At 41.8% G+C, this 26,869-nt stretch overlaps 2 protein-coding genes and 1 long non-coding RNA gene across 3 annotated transcripts in view; 2 read left to right on the top strand and 1 right to left on the bottom strand.

The window, feature by feature from the left end:
• The window catches only part of LOC139551806 (palmitoyltransferase ZDHHC23-A-like), a 44,335-nt gene that overhangs the window by 5,546 nt on the left and 11,920 nt on the right, over window positions 1-26,869 (top strand). Inside the window, exons 2-5 of the mRNA XM_071363165.1 lie at window positions 576-724; window positions 1,040-1,717; window positions 2,257-2,424; window positions 2,733-2,985. Of these exons, the coding sequence (XP_071219266.1) occupies window positions 606-724; window positions 1,040-1,717; window positions 2,257-2,424; window positions 2,733-2,985 (1,218 nt within the window). The 5' untranslated portion in view covers window positions 576-605. The remainder of the gene's footprint in view (window positions 1-575; window positions 725-1,039; window positions 1,718-2,256; window positions 2,425-2,732; window positions 2,986-26,869) is intronic.
• LOC139551805 (T-cell immunoreceptor with Ig and ITIM domains-like) lies at window positions 4,119-12,432 on the top strand. Its single transcript, XM_071363163.1, has 4 exons — window positions 4,119-4,294; window positions 11,042-11,386; window positions 11,623-11,723; window positions 11,942-12,432. Exons 1-4 carry the CDS (start codon window positions 4,177-4,179, stop codon window positions 12,167-12,169), a joined length of 792 nt encoding a protein of 263 aa, XP_071219264.1. The 5' UTR covers window positions 4,119-4,176; the 3' UTR covers window positions 12,170-12,432.
• On the bottom strand, window positions 10,764-26,821 carry LOC139551809 (uncharacterized). Its single transcript, XR_011670325.1, has 2 exons — window positions 26,577-26,821; window positions 10,764-13,067 (listed from the first exon to the last, which is right to left on the bottom strand). It is a non-coding gene; the product is annotated as an uncharacterized lncRNA (long non-coding RNA).

The raw sequence follows: 26,869 nt of genomic DNA, 5'->3' as shown, positions 1-26,869 counted from the left end.
CGCAGGTGATGAAGCGGGATGTGGTGGTCCCGGGCTGGTGTGGTTATGCGTGGTCTGCGGTTGTGAGGCCAGTTGGACGTACTGCCAAATTCTCTAAAATTATGTTGGAGGCAGTTTATGTTAGAGGAATTAACATTAAATTCTCAGGCAACATCTCTGGTGGACATTTCTGCAGTCAGCATGCCAATTGCACGCGCCCTCAAACCTTGAGACCTCTGTGGCATTTTGTTGTGTGACAAAACTTCACATTTTAGAGTGGCCTTTTATTGTCCCCAGCACAAGGTGCAGCTGTGAAATGATCATGCTATTTAATCAGGTTCTTGATATGCCACACCTGTCAGGTGAATGGATTATCTTGGGAAAGGAGAAATGTTCATTAACAGGGATGTAAACACATTTGTGCACATCAATTGAGAGAAATATGCTTTTTTGTACATATGGAAAAAATCTGTGATCTTTTATTTCAGCTCATAAAACATGGGACAACACTTTACATGTTGTGTTTATATGTTTGTTAAGTATAGTTATAATGTGGTTTGACTGTGTCTCTCTATTGTTGCTGTTCTTTTGCACAGGACCTTCAAGTGGATCTGTGAATAGCCAGAATGAAATGGGAGAAGTTTAAGCCTCCAGAGCCAGATGATGCCATGTGCTGTTTTGAATGTGATTTGGACCCACATGGATGCTGCTGTGACTGTGATGATCTGGATGAAGCTTGCAGCAGGTGAGGTGGGTGGAATGGGAAGGAGGATCATGGCAGGACTCAGCAGTCCAAGTTCACGTCTTACCAGTGCTTGACTTGGACTGAAATATTTGCCAGTACTCATTTTGGGTGCTGGTACTGTTTATATTTAGGTTCATGATCTCCACAATACTTTTGAGCTAATATTCTATAAAAGGAACAGGAGCTCTTGCAGTAGAACATTTGAGGTGCCAGTATTCCGCTCCGGTGAGCTCCTACCCAAGTCAAGCTCTTGGTCTAACCCCCTGCCCTCTCTGTGTTTCCTCTCTGTCATCCCTGCACTCATGTATTTTCCAGGTGGCTGAAGGGTGAGCCTCAGAAACCTGACTGTGCGTTGCCTGTGTTTGGTGCAGTGATGGACCGGCTGAGGTTGAGACTGTTATCAGGGGACAGGCGGGTGGAGATCTCCATGGTCCCAGCTTTAGTGCTGCTTCCCATGCTACTGCGGCTGGCAGCCCTGCACTTCCTGCTGGGCCTGGTCATTCTGACAGCCCTGCCTGGCCTGGTGCTGTGGTACTACTACGCCACACACCGGAAGAAGGGCCGCACCCTCTTCTTCCTCAGCCTAGCGCTCTTCTCCCTAGCCTACATGTACTTCCTCTTCATCACAGAGATCCTACCTCGTGGGGACGTAAGTCACCTGCAGCTGGTGACCGTGACAACGGGTGTGGTTCTTACTCTTATCTCTCTCGTGCGCACAAAGAGGGGGCCAGGCTTCGTGCAGCCTTCCCTGGCTGACACGCACAGCACCAGCACCAATCATTACCAACTGTCTGACAAAAACTCTGCCTCTCAGAATGGAGTGGACCAGTCAGTGTTGCCAGCCCCTCCAGCCAGACCAGTGGAACAGCAGACACAGTCGCTGACAGTGAAGGGGGGCAGGTGTCCTCTGTGCAAAGTGGTGCGTCCCCCTCGGGCGGGACATTGCCGGATCTGTGGAGGCTGTGTCCAGCGCCTGGACCACCACTGTATCTGGTGAGTTTCATTAAACACCTTTGTCTGTTGTGGAGGATCAGTCATTTAGTACACCATTATTTGTTCAACAACAGGATGACAGAAATACCTTTCTGCAACACTCAGCTAACCACAGCGTAATCACGTCTGACTCTACTTCCCTGCTATATACACATGCAATATTTTAATCTCTCAGAACCCCCACAATTATATTCGCTCAACACTTCTCTTCAACACAAAATCATGATCTCACTAAGTGTCGTACTGTCAGGCCAAGAAGACGTCACCAAAGCAGACCAGGCTGTACAGACATGTGTAGGGCCCACAGGGGTTCACCCTTCAGCAGGGTGAGGCGACCTCAAACCAGGACAATCTGTTATCTATGGCATTTAGATAGATGCAACAACACAACCAGACACATTTAGAGCACATAGTTACATTCTCTCACATTCATGCTAATTGTACTCTCACATGCAAACACAGCAGAAGTCTGTCATTTGAACTGAGGGTGTCTTTGTGTGTCTGTGTCTCTGTTGTCTTGTGCATCACTGCTGAGGCAGGATTAACAGCTGTGTGGGCCAGGCTAATCATCGCAGCTTCCTGCTGACCCTGCTCCTCTTTCTGTTGACCTCTCTGTATGGGGTCAGTCTGGTGCTGCGCAGTGTGTGTCCCCAACAGAACCTGCTTACCGCCCTACTCTACTGCCCTGGTGTCTACAGTCAGTACAGGTACACTACGGTACCTGGTATTTGCTTAAAATGTACACACATTAAAATGTATTACACAATGACAATTGTAATTACATAGTAATTACCTAATAATAACTTTTGGTGTATTTAGGATTCTTTGAAACAAGCACCACTAAATTGCCTGCTATTTGGCACCAGGTAGTTACCAAATGTTTTGAGTTATTTAAATAAGTACAAGAAGATTTACTTAAAGAATCAGGTAACTAAAACCAACTGAAATAGAACTGAAAGATAAAAGGTTATGCTGATTTCTAAGTGTAACTCTGCTCATGCTGATGTTTTTCCAGCTCAGCCCTGTGCTTCACCTGTGCCTGGTACAGCAGTATTGTCACAGCAGGCCTGCTAAACCTGCTGGTGCTGCAACTTATCAATATCAGCTACAATGTGACAGAACGGGAGGCACAACTTGCACTGCGGAGGAAAAATGGCCAGAGTCGTCCGTGTAGCCTTGTTGACGACACAGGGGTCTACTCACGTGGCTTCTGCCAGAACTGGGCTGAATTCCTGGCAATGGGAGAGCCTGTCGATAGACCATCCTCCGTCCTCACTGACTTGGTTTAGCCTTGGCTTAACACCATGCCACTGCCTAAGCAGGTCAACATTGCTGGGTTTCAACTGTGTGGCTTTAGGGACTGTGAGCTGCTCTGGATCTCTAGGTATTGCAACTCAGAGGTGTTCATTTTTTATTGTTATATACCTCTACATTCCAAACACGCCAGGTAGAGAAAATAACCATGATCCTCCAAGTTGTCATGGATCTGACACTCTTAATATTAGTAGTAAATATATAAAGGGTTTCTCTAACTAATAGGATAAGTTTTAACCTCTTACAAATATCTGTTTGATTTTGCTGTCTCTATCTTTTCCAAAATGATGTAAAGATTTGTAACCATGGTAGACTAAATAGCAATAGATTAATAGAAATACATGAGTTAGAGAACATGTTTAAGAAACTGTAGACTACTTATTGACAGAATGCACCTGACAATAAGATTACTTCAAAGGGAGGAAAGATGTACATGTTCTGCCAGACATGACACACATCCTCTCACCCACGCACTCTTTGTAGTTGAAGTGCTATTATTGTTAAGTTTTAATATACAGTACATTACTTATATTTCAACTATCCTTTTACTTGTATTAGACTAAGACTCATCTTCCTTTGTATCTTGTTTGTTTGTTATGTGAATAAAGCATATCTTATCTAACGGCTAAGAGTGGGAGACAATGTGGATTAGTGGGACATAAAAAACAGTCGACCAGGGCTGCTTTGTTCAAAGGAAGTGGCTAGAAGCTCAGTAGGCCTTATCTGTGTCATCACGGCAACAAACCTACATAATGAGAGTCTGTGTAGAACTGTCACTAGTTCGTTAGTAAGTGTACACAGTATTTTCAATATTTTAACTGTTTAAAATCCACCTCAACTTGGATTGCAAACGTGGTTGCTGTTGAAGATATGCACATGCTCTCTCTCTTACTCACTCGCTCACACACACACAAACAGACTGATCCACACACACACACACACACACACACACACACACACACACACACACACACACACACACACACACACACACACACACACACACACACACACACACACACACACACACACACACACACACACACTGATTGTATTTCTTGGTGTGCCATCTGTGTTTCTTGTTGGACCCTTCTCACTCTCTGGCGTTGAATCTGTCATTTCCTGTCATTTCATAAAGCTCAGAGATGTTCTCCATCCCCCCCAACATTGCTGTATTTCCCATCATGAGTGTCAGTACTAAAGAGTGTCTGCTTGTCCACTACTGGTCCTCAGCACCACTGGTCCTCCTGCTCCTCTGTTCTGGTAAGAGACCCACGTTCCCACTGGAGAGAGACTGTGTTAATAAATGTGTTATTAGACATTTTGTTCTGATAAGGTATAGAGTATAGGTCCTGACAAATCTATTCTGACTGGTTCTCTCTGTGTACGAATATGCCTACATTTCTGAGCTAATTAGTATTGGTGATAATTCTATAAAGAATAGAAGAGGACTTGTTGTAAATTAATCATGAATACCACGCAACTAAGACTGTGGAAGATCACAACTGATTATCAACAGGGTCACTGCATAGTACAAACATGTACAGCAATTAGGAACAAACTATTGTCGACCAGAGCTGAAATGACAGGACAAATTCAATACTCTACTTTAACAAAAAATGTACAGCATTCAGATCCCTTCATTTTTTCCACATTTTGTTACGTTACGGCCTTATTCTAAAACAGATTAAATACATGTTTATTAATCCTCATCAATCTACATACAATACCCCATAATGACAACGCTAAAAAAGTTTTTTTTAGAAATGTTAGAAAATGTATTATAAAAAAACGGAAATATCACATTTACATAAGTAATCAGACCCTTTACTCAGTACTTTGTTGAAGCATCTGTGGCATTGATTACAGCCTCAAGTCTTCTTGGGTATGCCACGACAAGCTTGGCACACCTGTATTTGGGGAGTTTCTCCCATTCTTCTCTGCAGATCCTCTCAAGCTCTGTCAGGTTGGATGGGGAGCGTTGCTGCACAGCTATTTTCATGTCTCTCCAGAGATGTTAGATCGTGTTCAAGTCCGGGCTCTGGCTGGGACATTCAGAGACTTCTCCCAAAGCCACTCCTGCGTTATCTTCAAATCAAATTTTATTGGTCACATACACATGGTTAGCAGATGTTATTGCGAGTGTAGCGAAATGCTTGTGCTTCTAGTTCCGACAGTGCAGCAATATCTAACAAGTAATATCTAACAATTCCACAACAAATACCTAATACACACAAATCTAAGTAAAGGAATGGAATAAGAATATATGAATATAAACATATGGATGAGCAATGTCAGAGCGGCATAGACTAAGATGCAATAGATAGTATAGAATACAGTATATACAGTTGAAGTCGGAAGTTGACATACACTTAGGTTGGAGTCATTAAAACTCATTTTTCAACCACTCCACAAATTTCTTGTTAACCTCTCTAGGGTATGTGGGACGGTAGCGTCCCACCTCGTCAACAGCCAGTGAAACTGCAGGGCGCCAAATTCAAAACAACAGAAATCCCATAATTTAAATACCTCAAGCATACAAGTATTTTACACCATTTTAAAGCTACACTTGTTGTAAATCCAGCCAAAGTGTCCGATTTCAAAAAGGTTTTACGAAGAAAGCACACCAAACGATTATGTTAGGTATGAGCCAAGTCACAGAAAAAGACAGACATTTTTCCAGCTAAAGAGAGCAGTAACAAATAATAGAAATAGAGATCAAATTAATCAGTAACCTTTAATAATCTTCATCAGATGACACTCATAGGACTTCATGTTACACAATACATGTATTTTTTGTTTGGTAAAGTTCATATTTATATCCAAAAATCTGAGTTTAGGCAAGACGCTACTGTATCACTTGGCAAAAAGCCTGAGAAAATGCAGAGCGCCAAATTAATATTAATTACTATGAAAATTACTATAAAATCAAACTTTCATTAAATCACACATGAAAGATACCAAATTAAAGCTACACTGGTTGTGAATCCAGCCAACATGTCAGAATTCAAATAGGCTTTTCGGCGAAAGCATACGATGCTATTATCTGAGTATAGCACAATAGTAAACAAAGAGAGAGAAGCATATTTCCTGCAGGCGCGACACAAAACGCAGAAATAAAAATATAATTCATGTCTTACCTTTGACGAGCTTCTGTTGTTGGCACTCCAATATGTCCCATAAACATCACAAATGGTCCTTTTGTTCGATTAATTCCATCGATATATCCAAAATGTGCATTTATTTGATCCAGAAAAACACAGGTTCCAACCTGCTCAAACGTGAGGACAAAATATCTCAAAGGTTACCTGTAAACTTTGCCAAAAATGTCAAACTACTTTTGTAATATAACTTTAGGTATTTTTTAACGTTGATAATCAATAAAATTGAAGACGGGATGATCTGTGTTCAATACAGGATTAAAACTAAATGTAGCATGCCTAAAATGTAGCATCCTTGGGATGAATTTCCAAACGCCTGAAGGTACCACGTTCATCTGTACAAACAATAGTACGCAAGTATAAACACAATGGACCACGCAGCTGTCATACCACTCAGGAAGGAGACGTGTTCTGTCTCCTGAAGTGCAAATCAGTCCCAGAACAACAGCAAAGGACCTTGTGAAGATGCTGGAGGAAACAGGTACAAAAGTATCTATATCCACAGTAAAACGAGTCCTATATCGACATAACCTGAAAGGCCGCTCAGCAAGGAAGAAGCCACTGCTCGAAAACCGCCATTAAAAAAGCCAGACTGTGGTCTGATGAAACAGACCACAGTCTCTGGTCTGATGAAACAAAAATAGAACTGTTTGGCCATAATGACCATCGTTATGTTTGATGGAAAAATGGGGGTGCTTGCAAGCTGAAGAACACCATCCCAACCGTGAAGCATGGGGGTGGAAGCATCATGTTGTGTGGGTGCTTTGCTGCAGGAGGGACTGGTGCACTTCACAAAATAGATGGAATCATGAGGAAGATATTGGAGTGGCCATCACAAAGCCCTGACCTGAATCCCATAGAACATTTGTGGGCAGAACTGAAAAAGTGTGTGTGAGCAAGGAGGCCTAAAAACCTGACTCAGTTACACCAGCTCTGTCAGGAGGAATGGGCCAAAATTCACCCAATTTATTGTGGGAAAGCTTGTGGAAGGCTACCCGAAACGTTTGACCCAAGTTAAACAATTTATAGGCAATGCTAACAAATACTAATTGAGTGTATGTAAATTGCTGACCCACTGGGAATGTGATGAAAGAAATAAAAGTTTAAATAAATCATTCTCTCTACTATTATTCTGACATTTCACATTCTTAAAATAAAGTGGTGATCCTAACTGACCTAAGACAGGGCATTTTTACAAGGATTAAATGTCAGGAATTGTGAAAAACTGAGTTTAAATGTATTTGGCTAAGGTGTATGTAAACTTCCGACATCAACTGTAGAAGCTGATTTTCAGTCTCTAGGTCCCAGCTTTGATGCAGCTGTACTGATCTCACCTTCTGGATGGTAGCTGGGTGAACAGGCAGTGGCTCGGTTGGTTGTTGTCCTTGATCTTTTTAGCCTTCCAGTGACATCGGGTGCTGTAGGTGTCCTGGAGAGCAGGTAGTTTGCCCCCGGGGATGCGTTGTGCAGACCGCATCACCCTCTGGAGAGCCCTGCGGTTGTGGGCAGTGCAGCCCGACAGGATTTCCAACAGGATGCTCTCAATTGTGCATCTGTAAAAGTTTGTGAGTGTTTTAGGTGACAAGCCACATTTTTTCAGCTTTCTGAGGTTGAAGAGTTGCTGTTGCGCTTTCTTCACCACACTGTCTGTGTGGGTGGACCATTTCAGTTTGTCAGTGATATGTACGAACTTAAAACTTTCCACTTTCTCCACTCTTTGCCCATCGATGTGGATACGGGGGTGCTCCCTCTGCTGTTTCCTGAAGTCCACAATCATCTCCTTTGTTTTGTTGAAGTTGAGTGGGAGGTTATTTTCCTGACACCACATTCCGAGTGCCCTCACCTCCTCCCTGTAGGCTGTCTCGTTGTTGATAATCAAGCCTAGTACTGTTGTGTCGTCTGCAAACTTGATGATTGAATTGGAGGGAAGGTAGGTGGGGAAGGTAGGAAACAACATCTCCACTTCGCTGATACTCAACATTGGGGCCCCACAAGGATGCGTGTTCAGCCCCCTCCTGTACTCCCTGTTCACCCATGACTGCGTGGCCATGCATGCCTTCCCTCCAATTCAATCATCATGGCAACGCAGTCATGGGTGAACAGGGAGTACAGGAGGGGGCTGAACACGCATCCTTGTGGGGCCCCAATGTTGAGTATCAGCGAAGTGGAGATGTTGTTTCCTACCTTCCCCACCTGGGGGCAGCCCGTCAGGAAGTGCAGAACCCAATTGCACAGGGTGGGATTGAGACCCAGGGCCTCAAGCTTAATGATAAGCTTGGAGTGTACTATGGTGTTGAATGCTGAGCTATAGTTAATGAACAGCATTCTTACATAAGTATTCCTCTTGTCCAGATGGGATAGGGCAGTGTGCAGTATGATGGCGATTGCAACGTCTGTAGACCTATTGGGGCGGTAAGCAATTTGAAGCGAGTCTAGGGTGACAGGAAAGGTGGAGGTGATATGATCCTTGACTAGTCTCTCAAAGCACTTCATGATGACAGAAGTGAGTGCTACGGGGCAATAGTCAGTTAGTTCAGTTACCTTTGCATTCTTGGGTACAGGAACAATGGTGGCCATCTTGAAGCATGTGGGGACAGCAGACTGGGATAGGGATAGATTGAATATGTCTGTAAACACAACAGCCAGCTGGTCTGAGTATGCTCTGAGGACGCGGCTTGGGATGCCATCTGGGCCGGCAGCCTTGCGAGGTTTAACACGTTTAAATGTCTTACTTACGTTGGACACGGAGAAGGAGAGCCCACAGTCCTTGGTAGCGGGCCGTGTTGATGGCACTGTATTATCCTCAAAGTGGGCAAAGAAGGTGTTTAGTTTGTTTGGAAGCAAGACGTCAGTGTCCGTGACATGGCTGGTTTTCCTTTTGTAGTCCGTGATTGTCTGTAGACCCTGCCACATACATCTTGTGTCTGAGCCGTTGAATTGCGACTCCACTTTGTCTCTATACTGACATTTTGCTTGTCTGATTGCCTTGCGGAGGGAATGACTACTCTGTTTGTATTCTGCCATATTCCCAGTCTACATGGTTAAAAACAGTGGTACGTGCTTTCAGTTTTGCGCGAATACTGCTATTTATCCACGGTTTCTAGTTAGGGTAGGTTTTAATAGTCACAGTGGGTACAAAATCTCCTATACACCTCCTTATAAACTCAATCACCGAATCAGTGTGTCCATCAATATTATTCTCTGAGGCTACCTGGAACATATCCCAGTCCTGGTGATCAAAATGATCTTGAAACGTGGATTCCGATTGGTCAGACCAGCTTTGAATAGTCCTTAGCACGGGTACTTCCTGTTTGAGTTTCTGCCTATAGAAAGGGAGGAGCAAAATGGAGTTGTGGTCAGATTTGCCGAAATGAGGGTGGAAAGGGCCTTGTATGCATCGTGGAAGTTATAGTATCAATGGTCCAGTGTTTTTTCCAGTGCGAGTGCTTTGAAAAGTTATCCTAGATCAGGATTCATTGTTTGAATGGTAAGATGCCAATCATTTGAGTGTGTGTGGGGTACAAAAGGGGGTACAAGAGATGGCAACATATCTATGATTTAAATTAAATCTGAAATTTATAAAATGCATAATATTTTATGCCAGGCCTTTAATATACTGTAGACTACATTTGTTTGGGTAAGGGGAGCAGTATTCATAGGATAAAGCAATATATGCTGATAGAATATAGATAGGCTTTTTCTCAAATTTGCTTTTTTTAAATTCCCAGCTAAAATAAATGCAGCCTCAGGATATATGGTTTCCAGTTTGCATAAAGTCCAGTGAAGTTACATGAGGGCCGTTGTGGTATCGGCTTGAGGGTGGATATACACGGCTGTGACAATAACCGAAGAGAATTCTCTTGGGAGATAATACAGTCGGCATTTGATTGTGAGGAATTATAGGTCAGGTGAACAAAATGGCTTGAGTTCCTGTATGTTGTTACAATTACACCATGAGTCGTTAATCATGAAACATACACCCCCCCCTTCTTATCCCCAGAGAGATGTTTATTCCTGTCGGCGCGATGCACTGAGAATCTCGGTGGTTGTACCGACTCTGACAGCATATCCCGAGAGAGACAAGTTTGCGTAAGTTACAATCCCTGATGTCTCTCTGGAGATTTCGTCAACGTTGTTATCTAGGGACTGGACATTAGTGAGTAATATACTCGGAAGCGGTGGGTGGTGTGCGCGCCTCCAAAGTATGACTAAGCTGTGTGCTTAGGGTCATTGTCGTGTTGGAAGGTGAACATTCACCCCAGTCTGAGGTCCTGAGTGCTCTGGAGCAGGTTTCCATTTAAGAATGATGGAGGCCACTCTGTTGTAGGGGAACTTCAATGCTGCAGAAATTTTGCTACCCTTCCCCAGATCTGTGCCTTGACATAATTCTGTCTTGGAGCTCTACGGACAATTCCTTCAACCTCATGGCTTGGTCTTTGCTCTAACATGCACTGTCAACTTATATAGAAGGTGTGTGCCTTTCCAAATCATGTCCATCAATTGAATTTACCATAGGTGGACTCCAGTTAAGTTGTAGAAACATAAAGGATGATCAATGGAAACATAAGGTATCTGTTTTTAGATTTAATACATTTGAAAAAAAATCTAAATACATGTTTTCACTTTGTCATTATGGGGTATTGTGTGTAGATTGTTTTTTTTATTTGATCCATTTAAGAATAAGTCTGTAACGTAACAAAATGTCAAAAGGGGAAGGGGTCGCAATACTTTCCAAATGCACTGTATCTCTCATTTTACATAATTATAGAGAACAAAGTTAGAAATGTGTGCCAAAGTTTTCATGATGATGTAAGATCATCCCAAAATAAGACCCCCCCATCCCCTCCAGGTTGTTTTGCAGACAGCAGGGTAAGAACGTCTGGTAACATCACAGCAAAGATTGGTCATCCTGTGACTCTGTCCTGTGAGCCGTCTGGATACGGGAATGTGTCCCAGGTTGAGTGGAGGATTGGAGGGTGTGATGGCCGTAGGATTCTGGTTTCTAACACAAACAACCCAGTTGTCGTGGAGCAGGACTATATCGACCGTGTCTCTGCTGTGACGATGCGTGGATTCACGTTACTAGGGACACAGAGGAATGACGCTGGGCCGTACTGCTGTTCTCTCACAACCTTCCCACTTGGGTCTCTGAAATGTCACCTTTTTTTGTATCTGAGTGAGGACCCACAAACAGGTACTGCCCACCTTCACCTTCACCAACTCCAAACCAGGCTAACATGTACCTCACATATTTCTCTTCTACGCCAAGTTGTTCTGCCATAGAAGCACCTAGTCACCAAGATGACACCCACAGCCACCACGCGCGTGCTTGCTTTCTCACACTAACTTATACGTCAGCTATTGTAATAATCTGAACAAGGATGTAGAAAAGATAAGACATTTCTAACTAGTTCCCTCCTGTTTTGTCAGCCTTCAGTGAATCTCCTCTCATAATGATTGTGTCCATTGCGAGTGGGATTCTGGGAGTGCTGGTGCTGGGAGGGACCATAACAGCATTGTTGCTCTGTCAGGTGAGACTCACACATCTACCCATAACTCCTCTCTCACTTCATAGTTATTTCAATGGTTCTGAGAGAGGGCTAGAGATAATTCTCTAATGCCCTTAGGTGGCTATAATCGGAACTGCAGTGTAGCTTGGTGGCTGCGATTGATACATGTTGTGACGCTAAGCTGCTATACAACCCCATTTCTCTCCAAAGTGTTTAATGGAACGTTCCCATATTCACAGAGGTGTAGAAGACCAGTGCAGGACCCTGTTCATGTGGCAGTTCATCCAGGGGGACTTCCACAAAAACCCCCCTCCATCCTCCAGAAAAGCCAGGCCCATGCTCCCCCACCACAGAGGAGTAACAGTGAGGAGGAGGAGGAGAACGGGGAAATGGATTACTTGAACGTTACAGTGCTTCGCCTCCCCAGAATTCCAGCTACTGCCTCCTCTGCCTTGAGGAAGAGCTAGAGAATACTGCACTCTCATACAAACAGAATAAAATACAAACAAAGACATGTATTCATAAAGACACAATATACTGTATACACACTCACTGACACAAAAGCAGTTAAATATTTGGTTTGGGACAATTTCCAGTTTAGCATCTCCCCTATTCTGAAGTTAAGATTTAATGTTAGATTTGATCATTGTAAAACCAGTCTTATTGTGCCGGCTCTGCATCCTAAATATCTTGTGTTTTGTAATAAAAAGGAATTCAATGTCTCTCAAACGCACAGAATGGCCCTGCAGCATAATTTAAACAGTCACACTACACTATTAGAAAAAAATGGTTATTTGGCTGTCAATCAATCAAATGTATTTATAAAGCCCTTCTTACATCAGCTGTTGTCACAAAGTGCTGTACAGCAACCCAGCCTAAAATCCCAAACAGCAAGTAATGCAGGTGTAGAAGCACGGTGGCTAGGAAAAACTCCCTAGAAAGGCCAGAACCTAGGAAGAAACATAGAGAGGAACCAGGCTATGAGGGGTGGCCAGTCCTCTTATCGCTGTGCCAGGTGGAGATTATAACAGAACATGGCCAAGATGTTCAAATGTTCATAGATGACCAACAAGGTCAAATAATAATAGTCACAGTGGTTGTTGAGGGTGCAACAGGTCAGCACCTCAGGAGTAAATGTCAGTTGGCTTTTCATAGCCGATCATTCAGAGTATCTCTACCGCTCCTGCTGTCTCTAGAGAGTTGAAAACAGCAGGTCTGGGACAGGTAGCACGTTCAATGAACAGGTCAGGGTTCCATAGCCGCAGGCAGAACAGTTGAAACTGGAGCAGCAGCTCGACCAGGTGGACTGGGGTCAGCAAGGAGTCATCAGGCCAGGTAGTCCTAAGGCATGGTCCTAGGGCTCAGCTCCTCAGAGAGAGAGAGAGAAAGAAAGAGGGAAAGAGAGAGAATTAGAGAGAGCATACTTAAATTCACACAGGACACCGGATCTTCCTGGGCTATACTCAGCCTTGTCTCAGGATGGTAAGTTGGTGGTTGAAGATATCCCTCTAGTGGTTTGGGGGCTGTGCTTTGGCAAAGTGGGTGGGGTTATATCCTGCCTGTTTGGCCCTGTCCGGGGGTATCGTCGGACGGGGCCACAGTGTCTCCCGACCCCTCCTGTCTCAGCCTCCAGTAGTTATGCTGCAGTAGTTTATGTGTCGGGGGCCTAGGGTCAGTCTGTTATATCTGGAGTATTTCTCCTGTCTTATCCAGTGTCCTGTGTGAATTTAAGTATGCTCTCTCTAATTCTCTCTTTCTTTCTCTCTCTCGGAGGACCTGAGCCCTAGGACCATGCCTCAGGACTACCTGGCCTGATGACTCTTTGCTGTCCCCAGTCCACCTGGCCATGCTGCTGCTCCAGTTTCAACTGTTCTGCCTGTGGCTATGGAACCCTGACCTGTTCACCGGACGTGCTACCTGTCCCAGACCTGCTGTTTTCAACTCTCTAGAGACAGCAGGAGCGGTAGAGATACTCTGAATGATCAGCTATGAAAAGCCAACTGACATTTACTCCTGAGGTGCTGACCTGTTGCACCCTCGACAACCACTGTGATTATTATTATTTGACCCTGCTGGTCATCTATGAACATTTGAACATCTTGGCCATGTTCTGTTATAATCTCCACCTGGCACAGCCAGAAGAGGACTGGCCACCCCTCATAGTCTGGTTCCTCTCTAGGTTTCTTCCTAGGTTCTGGCCTTTCTAGGGAGTTTTTCCTAGCCACCGTGCTTCTACACCTGCATTGCTTGCTGTTTGGGGTTTTAGGCTGGGTTTCTGTACAGCACTTTGTGACAACAGCTGATGTAAGGCTTTATAAATACATTTTATTGATTGATTGATTGATTGGAGTGCTTCATAAGTTCAACCATGTCATCATAAATCAGGGGTGTTAAACAATCTAGAATAGCTGTGGTCTCCTCATAATTCCGTAGGGTTTGTGGCATAGCAGATGGATTCTTTGAGATTTTAGCTCTAATTGTAGTAATTTTCTCAATAAAATGTTTTAATAAAATCATTACAGGTGGGGCTAGAAAAATGCTCAGGGCAGGCTGGGGCCTGCTTCTCTGTGAGGCTGGCTCAGGGCAGGCTGGGTCCTGCTTCCCTGTGAGGCTGGCTCGGGCAGGCTGGGGCCTGCTTCTCTGTGAGGCTGGCTACAGTGCTGAAGAAAAATCTAGGGTTCTTTTTGTTATCTATTAATTTAGAGAAGTAGGACGCATGCTGGGGCTTGCTTGTATTCTTTGATGCTGTCTTGCCATGGCAGCCGGTATACCTCAAGCTTGGAGGAATGCCATTTATGCTCTAGCTTTCTGGCGGCACACTTCAGGGCTCGGGTATGGTCAGTGTACCAGGGGGCAAGCTTTTCTAGGGTACATTTTCTCTTTCTAATAGGTGCCACTGTATCTAGGGTGGTTGTAAGAGTAAATCATCCGTCATGTTGTTTCTATGTGATAACTGAAAATGGTCTATTCATTAATTTTACATTTTAGTAGACATTATATTCCAGAGCAATTTACAGTAGTGAGTGCATACATTGTAATAGATTTTGTACTGGTCCCCCGTGAGAATTGAACCCAAAAGCCTAGCATTGCAAGCGCCATGCTCTACCAACTGAGCCACATCATATCATCACAAACCCTTTGATGTCTCAATGTACTCAAATACTGTATTGAACATTGTTTTCTTTCATGGTGATGGAAAGTCTACAGGTACAAACCTAGATGACCATCCTATGTTCAATACAGTAATGTACATTTAAATTAAGTGGTTTGTAAGGATGGTAAATTAATACTGCACAAAAAAGGATTGTTTTCTATGTTATTTGATCAAGAAAAATATTTAATTTCATGTGGATGTTATGGGTCTTTTCCTATCATGTACAATCAATTGAATTTACCACAGGTGGACTCCAATCAAGTTGTATAAACATCTCAAGGATGATCAATGGAAACAGGATGCACCTGTTTCGAGTCTCACACAAAATGGCTGAATACTTATGTAAATAAGGTATTTCTGGTTTTGTTTTTTATACATTTGCAAAATGTATAAAAACCTGTTTTTGCTTTGTCATTATGGGGTATTGTGTGTAGATTTCTGAATAATTTAAAAATATATATATTTTAGAATAAGGCTGTTATGTAACAAAATGTGGAAAAAGTCAAGGGGTCTGACTACTTTCCGAAGGCACTGTAAATGTTTGAGGACAGGGTTTTGTTCTTTCTGGATTCCATTAGAACGACGATCGCAGAGAAAGGGACAGGGCAACAACTCTTACAATTCCAACTAATGAATCCTGCAAGATACTGTTGTTAATACATTTAAAGAAATATATATATTTTTTTTTTTTACAAATTCAGGGGTGCACCCCTACTTCCCGTGGCTTTGCACGGATACATTCTGAGCAAAGCCAAAAGACTCTATAAGAGAGGAAAACACTATTCCCAGAGCATCACTGTTATTGTCCACTTGTACATTAAAATCACCTACAAATACTATTTTGTCAGATAGGATTACAAGGCTTGATAAAAAAAAATCAGCAATTTCTGTCAAAAACTTAGTATAAGGACCAGGTGGTCTATAAACAGTGCCAATAATACAATCATTCAAATAGTATTTTGCCATTGGCATAGTATAGTTCAGAGTGAGTACCTCAAAGGAGTACAAGTCAGTAGCAGCAGTAGGTTTTAAACGGTGTCCAGGCTCATGTATCATGGCTATCCCACCACCTGATTCACCAGATGTCTGTGAGTTTAAAAAAGCCATTGGAGATGCCTCATTTAGAGACACATACTCATCAAGTCTCAGCCAGGTCTCTGTTAAACTCATAGCATCTATCTTGCTGTCTGTAATACCAGGTCTCTGTTAAACTCATACTATCTATCTTACTGTTTGTAATACCAGCTTTAGGACTGAGAGATATAATTTGCAATAGGCCAAGTCTGATAAATTGTTTAGGGCCTCTAGCAGAGATGTGATGGGTTTGTATGGTAATGAGATTACTCACATTTGATCCAGGCTGTTTTTGTAGTCTTTGTAGTCTGGGCCTGGGGTATACAGGTTGGATGGAATTTATAAAAGTTTACAAAGGCACAATGTCTTCACTACAGACAGTCAGTCTTTAAAACAGCTGCCAATGTTGCTTGAGAGTAAACTTAGATGTAGCCCATCCCATAGGAGAACCCTCTTTGGTTCCAGGTAGAACCAGTTCCAGGTAGAACCCTTTTGGGTTCCATCTAAAACCACCTGTGGAAAGGTTCCTACATGGAACCCAAAAGGGTTCTACCTGGAACCAAAAAGGGTTCTTCAATGGTCAACCAAAGAACTCTTTTAGGTTCTATATAGCATTTTCTTCTAAGAGTGTACAGTACACCTCACTGCTCTTCACGCTGGACCCAGTCACTGTATCTTCCACTGTAATGACGAGCTCTAGGAGAGATGAATGACCAGGAGATGAACGTAGTGTAGTATCAACACTGATATGTATGAGTACATCACTCAGGTTAGGATGCTAGCAGACAGAAAGGTGATTGTAAATGGTCTTTACTTGCTAAAGCCCAGAGCCCACATTACGTCAAGTGCAGTGGCACTCCGGCGACCCCTGTGGCAGAAGACCACAATGCTGGGATCCTCATTAAGAGGGCCTCGTACTCTGAACTGGTCTGGGCTCAGCCTCAGAGCCTCCTGCAGTACCCGAACTGTTAGTAGTAGTTCACTTTATTGACCCAAAATGGGAAATTGGTTGGACGTAATCCTGGCTCCACCACAATGTCCCGTCCCACTGGGCACACACTGGTTGAACTAACTAGCAGTTTAAAAAATACATGACAACATGAATCATAACAACAGCAAGTACATTTCAACCCTGAGGGGTATACTACAAAGCAGGATCAATGAGTTAGCCAGCTAACATGCCTAAATATTCTTAAATAACTTTTTATATTTTAGAAAGATCAGCTTGAAATTGGCATGGTCTAATTGACTGAGCAACCAAAAATAAATATCTAAGTTTAGTTTTCGTAATGAACCAGAAAATCTATAGTTATTTCTGGTTGTTTATTGAAAGTAGCTGTCTAATTGAATCTGCTCTGTAGCATACCCCTATGGTAACACCTGTTAAAGCGCTGTAAACAAACAAACACAAAACATATATGTGGTGTGTGTGTCTCACACTCCACTGGGCACAGACGTCAATTCAACATCTGCTCTATTCCACGTTGGTTCAATGTCATTTGGAAACAATGTTAGTTCAACCAGTATGTGCCCAGTGGGGCAGAACATTGTGGTGGAGCCAGGATTACGTCCAGCCTCAAACTCATCTGGATTGCGGACATCAAACAGTTGGATACTGCTGTTGGACAACATGGTTTTCAACTGCTTGTCCACCACCTCAGAATCTACACAAAAAACATTCAATCAGACAGTGAGGACAATAAAGTAAGATTAACATTTTAGAGCAGTATTCAACAGCCATATATAAGCCTCATTGGATTATCAGAGGGAGTCACCAGTAGAGACCCATGTCTATTATGCTGACACATGCATCAACCATATTCAGGTGGTCAGTTATTGGTGTTAAATGCATCTACCCTATTCAGGTGGGTGTTTATTGGTTTTGAATGGATGTTGAAACAAAGATTTGAGTTGTATTGGAAACAGAGGCTGAGACACAGGTGGCACCAGCCTGCATGCCTACAGGTCTCTCTCTGTCTCTGTCTTTCTCTCGCTCTCTCTCTAACAATTCAATTCAAAGGGCTTTATTGACATGGGAAACATAATGCCAAAGCAAGTAAACTAGATAATAAACAAAAGTATAATAAACAATATAAAATTAACAGTAAACTGCTGTTGTGATTGCACACTGGTATTTCACCCAATAGATATGGGAGTTTATCAAAATGTGATTTCATTTTGAATTCTTTGTGGATCTATGTAATCTGAGGGAAATATGTGTCTCTAATTTGGTCATACATTTGGCAGGAGGTTAGGAAATGCAGCTCAGTTTCCACCTCATTTTGTGGGTAGTGTGCACATAGCCTGTCTTCTTTTGAGAGCCAGGTCTGCCTACAGCGGCCTCTCTCAATAGCAAGGCTATTCTCTCTCCCTCTTGCTCTGGTGTAATTGTAGCCTAGTATACAAGTACACAGTCTTGGCCAGGATGCAGGTGGGTGTAGTTGACAGGAAATCTATCAACCATATCAACATACAAAAGGGATAGTGGTTTGTACTAAATTTTGCAACACATTTGCTGGGGGTTAGCCTAGGGACATTCACATGAATGCCCATATTTCAAAGATGATTAGGCAGAGGTGAAACCTTGAGTTGATGCCACTCTACTGACTGTAGGCCTTCACATTGTCAAAATGACTGAGCAGTCATTGACTTCCATTACACAATCTACTAGACTCATGGAACTCATACAAACCAACTTTTCTATAATCATGCACATTTTTCAGTTCACCTAATTAGTGAATTGTAGGCTACTTTGTCCCGATAGTGTCTCAGATACCCTGGCTAGAAATGTGCATGGCCTATTTGACAACAGACAATACATACACTATAAATTAGCATACCGGTAGGCCTACTGTAGATGCTGCACCTGTCACGAGTAAACAGATAGACTTGTGGTCGAAGGCTCCTCGTAGTGCCCCAGGTTTCACATCACACAAACTGTCGAGCGAGCCACCACAGTGCGTCGCCACGCGTCGCCACGGCAACCAGTGGGAGCGCTAGTAGCGACGGCGTGCACACTACGATAATAATCTTCTGCATTGTTGAATGTCGCCTGACATTTTTTTCCTAACATTTTTCAAGGTATCCTAGAGTTGTTTAGGCCTGAGTGTCGAAGTTCATGTTTTCTCTCATTGTAGGCCGCCTCCCCCACCCTGCATGTGGGAACGGTTGCGGGGCATTGGTGACTCACACAGTTTCACATTTAAATAATATAATTTCTACGTGGTTACCATGTTCTCAGAATATTCAATATTAATGTTCTAGACACGTTTCATTGGAACATTGCAAGCACATTCCTGTGTCCAGTTTTCGGAGGGTTAGCAGAATAAGATTTCGACCCGCAGCAATAGAATAAAATGATTCGCACTCTGCTAGTTATGCTTCCAGTGTAGCAGGTCTCATTGGACAGGAAAATGCGCAACGCTCGCTCACCATTAAAAATACGTCGTTTTATTAGACAAATTTAAAAGATTGGCCTTCAGAATAATCACAAAGGGAATGGACAAGTTCATATAGGGCATGGGGAAGACTATTAGGGAGAAAACTCTCTTCAACTGGTGGTGCTAATGAGAGACTGTCGTAGACCAAACAGGTTGGTAGTCAGGGTGTGGTGTGATATGGTTAATGTCTCCACCTAGTGATGAAAAAGCTCACATTCTAAATGAGATGTCCAACACTTTTTTTTTTTTTTTTTTCGAGATCCTGGTCATCTGGAAACGTTACATTGATTAAAAAAAATTTACTACAAGGGTGACCTAAAGTCGCTGAGGTCCTGGATGTTCCTAGAGCACAACTACTGAGCAAGCCCACAAGCCCTAGAGAGCAAGACCTCCATATCCAAATGGCCACTACCTATACCCAAAAGTCCAGAACTACTAAGCATCATTAAAAACTGGCATATTCTATGCTCAGACTCAGCTCTAGGTAACACCTAGGTAGAATCAGCCTCCTGCGGACACCTGATCTATATTTTACATCTAGTTACGCACTAGAATGTGTGAGCACCGAAGGGCCATTCTACGTGCTGAACCCAACAGCCCAGTGGCCCTCCATTTCAAAGAGAGAAGACACTCACTTTGTGAGTTTTTTTATTTTGGAATTGAACAAGTCAGTAAAAACAAACGCTGTGGTGATGTCGACAAACACCGAAGTTCCAGAGAGACATTCTGGATCCATTCCTTAGACACTTTAGTCCCCTGAGGTCTTAATCTAGAGAAGGACTATAGTATGCTTTTGTGAAGTGCCCCATCCCTTTGTTGGTCCAGTGACAACCCCCCATTTCCACTTCTTGTTTACACATGGAGCTTACTAGCTCACTAACTGTTGTCCAAACCACTTGTTAGATTTCTTTGCCTAAGCTCTTAATGTTTATAGTTGTTAGCCCTAGTTTTGCTTATTTAAGCAATAAGGCCTGGGGGGGTGTATATGGCCAATATACCATGGCTAAGGGCTGTTCTTACGCACGACGCAACGCAGAGTGCCTGGATAAAGCCCTTAGCCGTGGTATATTGGCCATATACCACAAACCCCCGAGGTGCCTTATTGCTATTATAAACTTGTTACAAACGTAATTAGAACAGTAAAAATAAATGTTTTGTAATATCCGTGGTATACGGTCTCATAAAAGTGATGACTCAGGAAGAGTGATGTTCGGTGAGGCAACGTCCTTGGTGGAAATCTTGAAGTTGAGCTTAAAAACAACCAACCTAAAGCTATTAATGTACCTAGTGTAACAGTATAACTTTAGTACTGTCCCCTCGCCCTGACAGGGGCGCGAACCAGGGACCCTCTGCACACATCGACAACAGTCACCCACGAAGCGTCGTTACCCATCGCTCCACAAAAGCCGCAGCCCTTGCAGAGCAAGGTGCAACACTACATCTAGGTTTCAGAGCAAGTGACGTAACTGATTGAAACGCTACTAGCGCGTACCCGCTAACTAGCTAGCCATTTCACATCCGTTACACTCACCCCCCTTTCAACCTCCTCCTTTTCCGCAGCAACCAGTGATCCGGGTCAACAGCATCAATGTAACAGTATAACTTTAGTACGTCCCCTCGCCCCGACACGGGCGCGAACCAGGGACCCTCTGCACACATCAACAACTGACACCCACGAAGCGTCGTTACCCATCGCTCCACAAAAGCCGCGGCCCTTGCAGAGCAAGGGGCAACACTACATCTAGGTTTCAGAGCAAGTGACGTAACTGATTGAAACGCTACTAGCGCGTACCCGCTAACTAGCTAGCCATTTCACATCCGTTACACTCACCCCCCTTTCAACCTCCTCCTTTTACGCAGCAACCAGTGATCCGGGTCAACAGCATCAATGTAACAGTATAACTTTAGTACGTCCCCTCGCCCGACACGGGCGCGAACCAGGGACCCTCTGCACACATCAACAACAGTCACCCACGAAGCGTCGTTACCCATCGCTCCACAAAAGCCGCAGCCCTTGCAGAGCAAGGTGCAACACTACATCTAGGTTTCAGAGCAAGTGACGTAACTGATTGAAACGCTACTAGCGCGTACCCGCTAACTAGCTAGCCATTTCACATCCGTTACACTAGTAAGCTAACATAGCTAGCTAGCACTCATGTCAGGTAGCTAGCTACAGTTAGCTATAGCTGGCTAGCTAGTTTTATAGTTTGGTCATTTATTCCAATACATTTCAGAATTCCCTGAAATATGTTTATGAATCTAGGTACGCTTTATTATCTCATCACTACGAGACTAAGCCAATTTGCCAATGCTAAAATCAATGTCGTTTATATATATTTTTAGCAAACTGTTAATATTTTTTTCCCCCCCACATGCCGAAAATGCAGCCTTGTTGATTAACTTTGACCCTTCGCGGCCACCAGAGTTTGACATGTGAAGGGAAAAGGGGGATACCTAGTCAGTTGTACAACTGAATGCCTTTTTATTTTTTATTAACAAATCAATACAGAAAGTACATGAGGGAACACAAGTATATATAGATTATATACAATGGACAATCGAGCTAGGGGGTACAATATAACATTACAATTACACAAGGACCTTAAGGGACATACATACACTTACTGTCAGGACCCGGTTACGAACTCGGGTCTCCGGTGTGAGAAACAGTTACTTAACAAACTGAGCCACTAATAGTCGGCAGAACCCAGAAGATGAGGCAGACATAGCAGTACTTGAGACGGCTCAAAAGATAATCAAAAAATAAATGAGAACAAAAACAGAGTACCACAAGAGAGTCCAACTGGAGCAACAAATGTTCACAGCATCGCTAGGGCTGGGTGCTAACATTCAAACACAGAGCAAAGAACTGAGGAAAACTAAGGGTTTAAATACATTCAAGGGAAACGAGGCACAGGTGCAAATAATAACTGGAAACAAGGGAAAACAAAAGGGTCAAAAAAGCACAATGGGGGCATCTAGTGGCCAAAACCGGAACAATCCTGACACTTACAATTCTAACAGCTTTTTTGTTAGTAGAGTATATAACTGTCTTAAAACACAGTTCAATTTCTTTTTGTAGGGTAAGAAAATGTGTTTTTTTGTTTGTAAATTTACATTTGTGTATATGAAATTTGGCCAAAAGAATAATGAAATGAATTACATAAAAATGTTTCAGCTTATTTCTATCGTATGTAAAGAATCCAAGCAGTACATCTCTCCACAATAGTGTAAAATCTTCATAAATGTGTTCAATTATAAATCTACTGATGTTTTGCCACAGTTTTCTTACGTGAATACAATGCCAAAAAAGATGCAACACTGTTTCTGGGTGGTCATTACAAAAGGAGCAATTTGAGTTGATGTTTTCCTTAAACTTCTTCATATAGTGGTTGGCAGGATAATATTTATGAATAATTTTAAAGGAAACTTCCTTAATTTTGTTAACAAGTAGGTATGTGTGTGGCAACATCCAAACTTTTTTCCAACAGATATTATCAACAAATCCATTCCAATAAGGCATGACATAAGGTATAGATAGATACAACATCCTGCTGAAACAAGGTTCGTATCGCTCTGTTGTTGAATGGACCAAAAGAGAAACAAATCTTTCCTACTGATGAGTCAATGGGGTCAATTGAAGGTAGGCTCTGAGGGTCAGGTCTTGACACGTTCCTGAATAACAGAGCAACACCTGAGGGAATGGCATCTAAAACAATTGCAAAATCTTTAGGTGTTACAGGGACCTTGTAAAGTGATAAGAATTGCTTATAACTGAGTAAAAGACCCTCTGCATTTACCAGTTGGCTCACCAATAGGATATTAAATTAAACAGTGATGGTGTTATTACAGATGACCAAAAATTAATCGCTAAATACTGATTTTTTTTTTAACTCACTGAATAATGTTCACTCTATCAGTGATATAGAATCTAAACAGTCTATCAAACATCTAAAGAACAATAAATCACCAGGTGTTGATGGAATTACATCAGAATTTTACAAATTATTTTCTGAACAAGTAGCTCCCTTCCTATTTGAAGTCTTTTTAGAGAGTATTAAAAACAATGTTCTTCCTCCTACAATGAGTCAGGGGTTAATAACACTGATACCTAAGCCTAAAAAATAAGTGCTGCTCATTGATAACTGGCGTCCAATTTGTCTTCTTAATAATGACTATAAGATATTAGCTTTACTACTTGCAAAAATAATTAAAGAAGTCCTGGATGCAATCATTGATGAAACACAGTCTGGCTTCATGACGAACAGACATATTTCTAACAATGTCAGACTAGTATTAGACATACTTGACTACTCAGACCTAATAACTGAGGATAGCTTCATATTATTTTTAGATTTTTATAAAGCATTTGACACAGTAGAGCATCAGTTTCTCTTCCACTCCCTTGAGAGACTTGGCTTTGGTTTTTTTTTCTGTAAGTCTATTAAGACTCTCTATGCAAATGGGAACAGCTCTATCAAATTGAAATATGGCACCTCACCTAGATTTGAGTTAGAGAGGAATTAGGCAAGGTTGTCCTATCTCCCCATACCTGTTTTTATTAATCACCCAACTTCTTGAAAATTCTTTAAATAATAGTCCTGTACAAGGTATTTCCATAGCTGGTAAAGAAATTATTATAAGCCAGCTGGCTGATGATACTACACTTTTTCTGAAAGACGCTAACCAAATTCCCATATCGATCAATGTGATACAATCCTTTCCCAAAGCGTCTGGTCTATATCTTAACATTAATAAATGTGAACTCATAGCTGTCAAAGATTATGTGACACATTCATATTATGGTATTCCAGTAAAAGAAGAACTTACATATTTAGGCATAACCATTACAAAGGATCAGAAGTCTAGAGGCTTACTAAATTTTAACCCTCTTATTAAAAATACCCAGAAGAAGCTAAATCAATGGCTACAGAGGGAATTATCTTTAAAAGGTAGAGTCCTAATAACCAAGGCTGGAGGTATATCTAGACTAACATATGGCGCTCTATCTTTATATCTTGACAGTAAAATAAGCAAGGCGATAGACCAGATGCTTTTCAACTTTCTTTGGAGAAACCGTACCCATTACATTAGGAAAACTGTTGTAATGAACACTTATGAGAATGGTGGACTGAATTTTCTGGACTTTACTACTTTAAATAATACTTTTAAGATCAATTGGATAAAACAATTCCTAAGAAGACCCACTTCTATCTGGAATTTTATTCCTCATCATGTCTTCTCTACTTTTGGTGGCCTTAACTTCATGTTGTTTTGCAATTATAATGTTGACAAAATTCCAGTGAAACTTTCTGCTTTTCATCAGCAGGTTTTCTTGTCATGGTCCTTAATTTATAAACACAATTTTTCTCCACACAGATATTATATATGGAATAATCGGGATATATTGTATAAAAATACTTCTTTGTTTTTAGAATATTGGTTCCGAAATAATATCCTATTGGTGAGCCAACTGGTAAATGCAGAGGGTCTTTTACTCAGTTATAAGCAATTCTTATCACTTTACAAGGTCCCTGTAACACCTAAAGATTTTGCAATTGTTTTAGATGCCATTCCCTCAGGTGTTGCTCTGTTATTCAGGAACGTGTCAAGACCTGACCCTCAGAGCCTACCTTCAATTGACCCCATTGACTCATCAGTAGGAAAGATTTGTTTCTCTTTTGGTCCATTCAACAACAGAGCGATACGAACCTTGTTTCAGCAGGATGTTGTATCTATCTATACCTTATGTCATGCCTTATTGGAATGGATTTGTTGATAATATCTGTTGGAAAAAAGTTTGGATGTTGCCACACACATACCTACTTGTTAACAAAATTAAGGAAGTTTCCTTTAAAATTATTCATAAATATTATCCTGCCAACCACTATATGAAGAAGTTTAAGGAAAACATCAACTCAAATTGCTCCTTTTGTAATGACCACCCAGAAACAGTGTTGCATCTTTTTTGGCATTGTATTCACGTAAGAAAACTGTGGCAAAACATCAGTAGATTTATAATTGAACACATTTATGAAGATTTTACACTATTGTGGAGAGATGTACTGCTTGGATTCTTTACATACGATAGAAATAAGCTGAAACATTTTTATGTAATTCATTTCATTATTCTTTTGGCCAAATTTCATATACACAAATGTAAATTTACAAACAAAAAAACACATTTTCTTACCCTACAAAAAGAAATTGAACTGTATTTTAAGACAGTTATATACTCTACTAACAAAAAAAGCTGTTAGAATTGTAAGTGTATGTATGTCCCTTAAGGTCCTTGTGTAATTGTAATGTTATATTGTACCCCCTAGCTCGATTGTCCATTGTATATAATCTATATATACTTGTGTTCCCTCATGTACTTTCTGTATTGATTTGTTGTTGATAAAATTAAAATTAAAATTAAAAAAGGACTGAGGGGGTAAAAAATTACGTGTTTGGACTGCAGCCCCTGAGTACCAACCTGAATGGTCTACCACACTGTCTCTCATTAGCATCACCAGCTGAAGAGAGTTCTCCCTAATTGTCTTGTCCATTCCCTTAGTGATTATTCAAAAGAAGGCCGAAAGTCCATCTTTAAACTTGTCTAATAAAACAACGCATTTTTAATGGTGAGGGAGCGTTGCACTGTTTCCTGTCCAATGATGTCTACACATTTTTAGGTTGCACCTCTACTCACATTGGTTGAGCACCTTCTACTTCTTTCCAGTGTAGCAGGTAAAATAAATATACTGCTTTAGCAATGTCCTAGTGTATCTCCAGGCTACTGGAATTCTTTGCAGTTTGGTTGTTTTCTGGGGTGTTTTACCTGCCTAATGGGGTAACCACAGAGCTGGTTCAACTTTCCCGACTGCCATAAATTGTCTGTTTTTCATTTAAACAATGGGGATTAACCAGAAAGATCAGTATCAGGCTAGGCCTACTGGAATTCTTCAGTTTTGTAATTTTCTGCTAATTCTTAAAAGTCTAAACATATGGAATTGTTTTAAGGTCAAATCATGGTTAATTTAGCTATGTGATGTATTGAAGTTGGCCTTTACTACTATAGCCCCCATAGAAACACATTGAATAAAACATCCATAAATGGCAAAAAAGACAGTCAAAAATAAATCATAAGGTTTTACATATTTAACCCCTTATTTTTGTTGGGACAAAACTACCTCCATACTTCCATTCATTTGTATGGGTTACCTTTAGACGAGTCCCATGACACTTGAGTCTTCCCTTTCTATAGAGTGGTCATTTTTTTCTAGGCCAAACGTTCAGATGCTTCAGACGTTTTCGCGAAAAGACCGATTTTAGGGATGTCTCCTGGTCTGAAAAACACGGCTGAAGCTCTGCCACTTTCCACCGCAGATGCGGAAGGGCGACATACAGTGGATTGAGACGCAGCAATTTGCCTCGTGACTGAACCGCCCACTACTGCAGCCGCACCTCCGCCTAAACTATTAGGTTGAAGGGGGTTTAGCATATTTTTATACATG

This window comes from Salvelinus alpinus, chromosome 24 (genome assembly GCF_045679555.1).
Source record: "Salvelinus alpinus chromosome 24, SLU_Salpinus.1, whole genome shotgun sequence".
NCBI lineage: Eukaryota > Metazoa > Chordata > Actinopteri > Salmoniformes > Salmonidae > Salvelinus > Salvelinus alpinus.
Note: the sequence above shows the minus strand (reverse complement) of the source record. Positions and strands in the feature narration are given on the sequence as shown.

Bases quoted from the DNA above. Each gene is read 5' to 3' on its own strand.
- LOC139551805 (XM_071363163.1), top strand. From the start codon at position 4,177: ATGTTCTCCATCCCCCCCAACATTGCTGTATTTCCCATCATGAGTGTC. The intron at 4,295-11,041 runs GTAAGAGACCCA...CATCCCCTCCAG, and splicing joins CCTCCTGCTCCTCTGTTCTG to GTTGTTTTGCAGACAGCAGG. The intron at 11,387-11,622 runs GTACTGCCCACC...CTGTTTTGTCAG, and splicing joins GAGTGAGGACCCACAAACAG to CCTTCAGTGAATCTCCTCTC.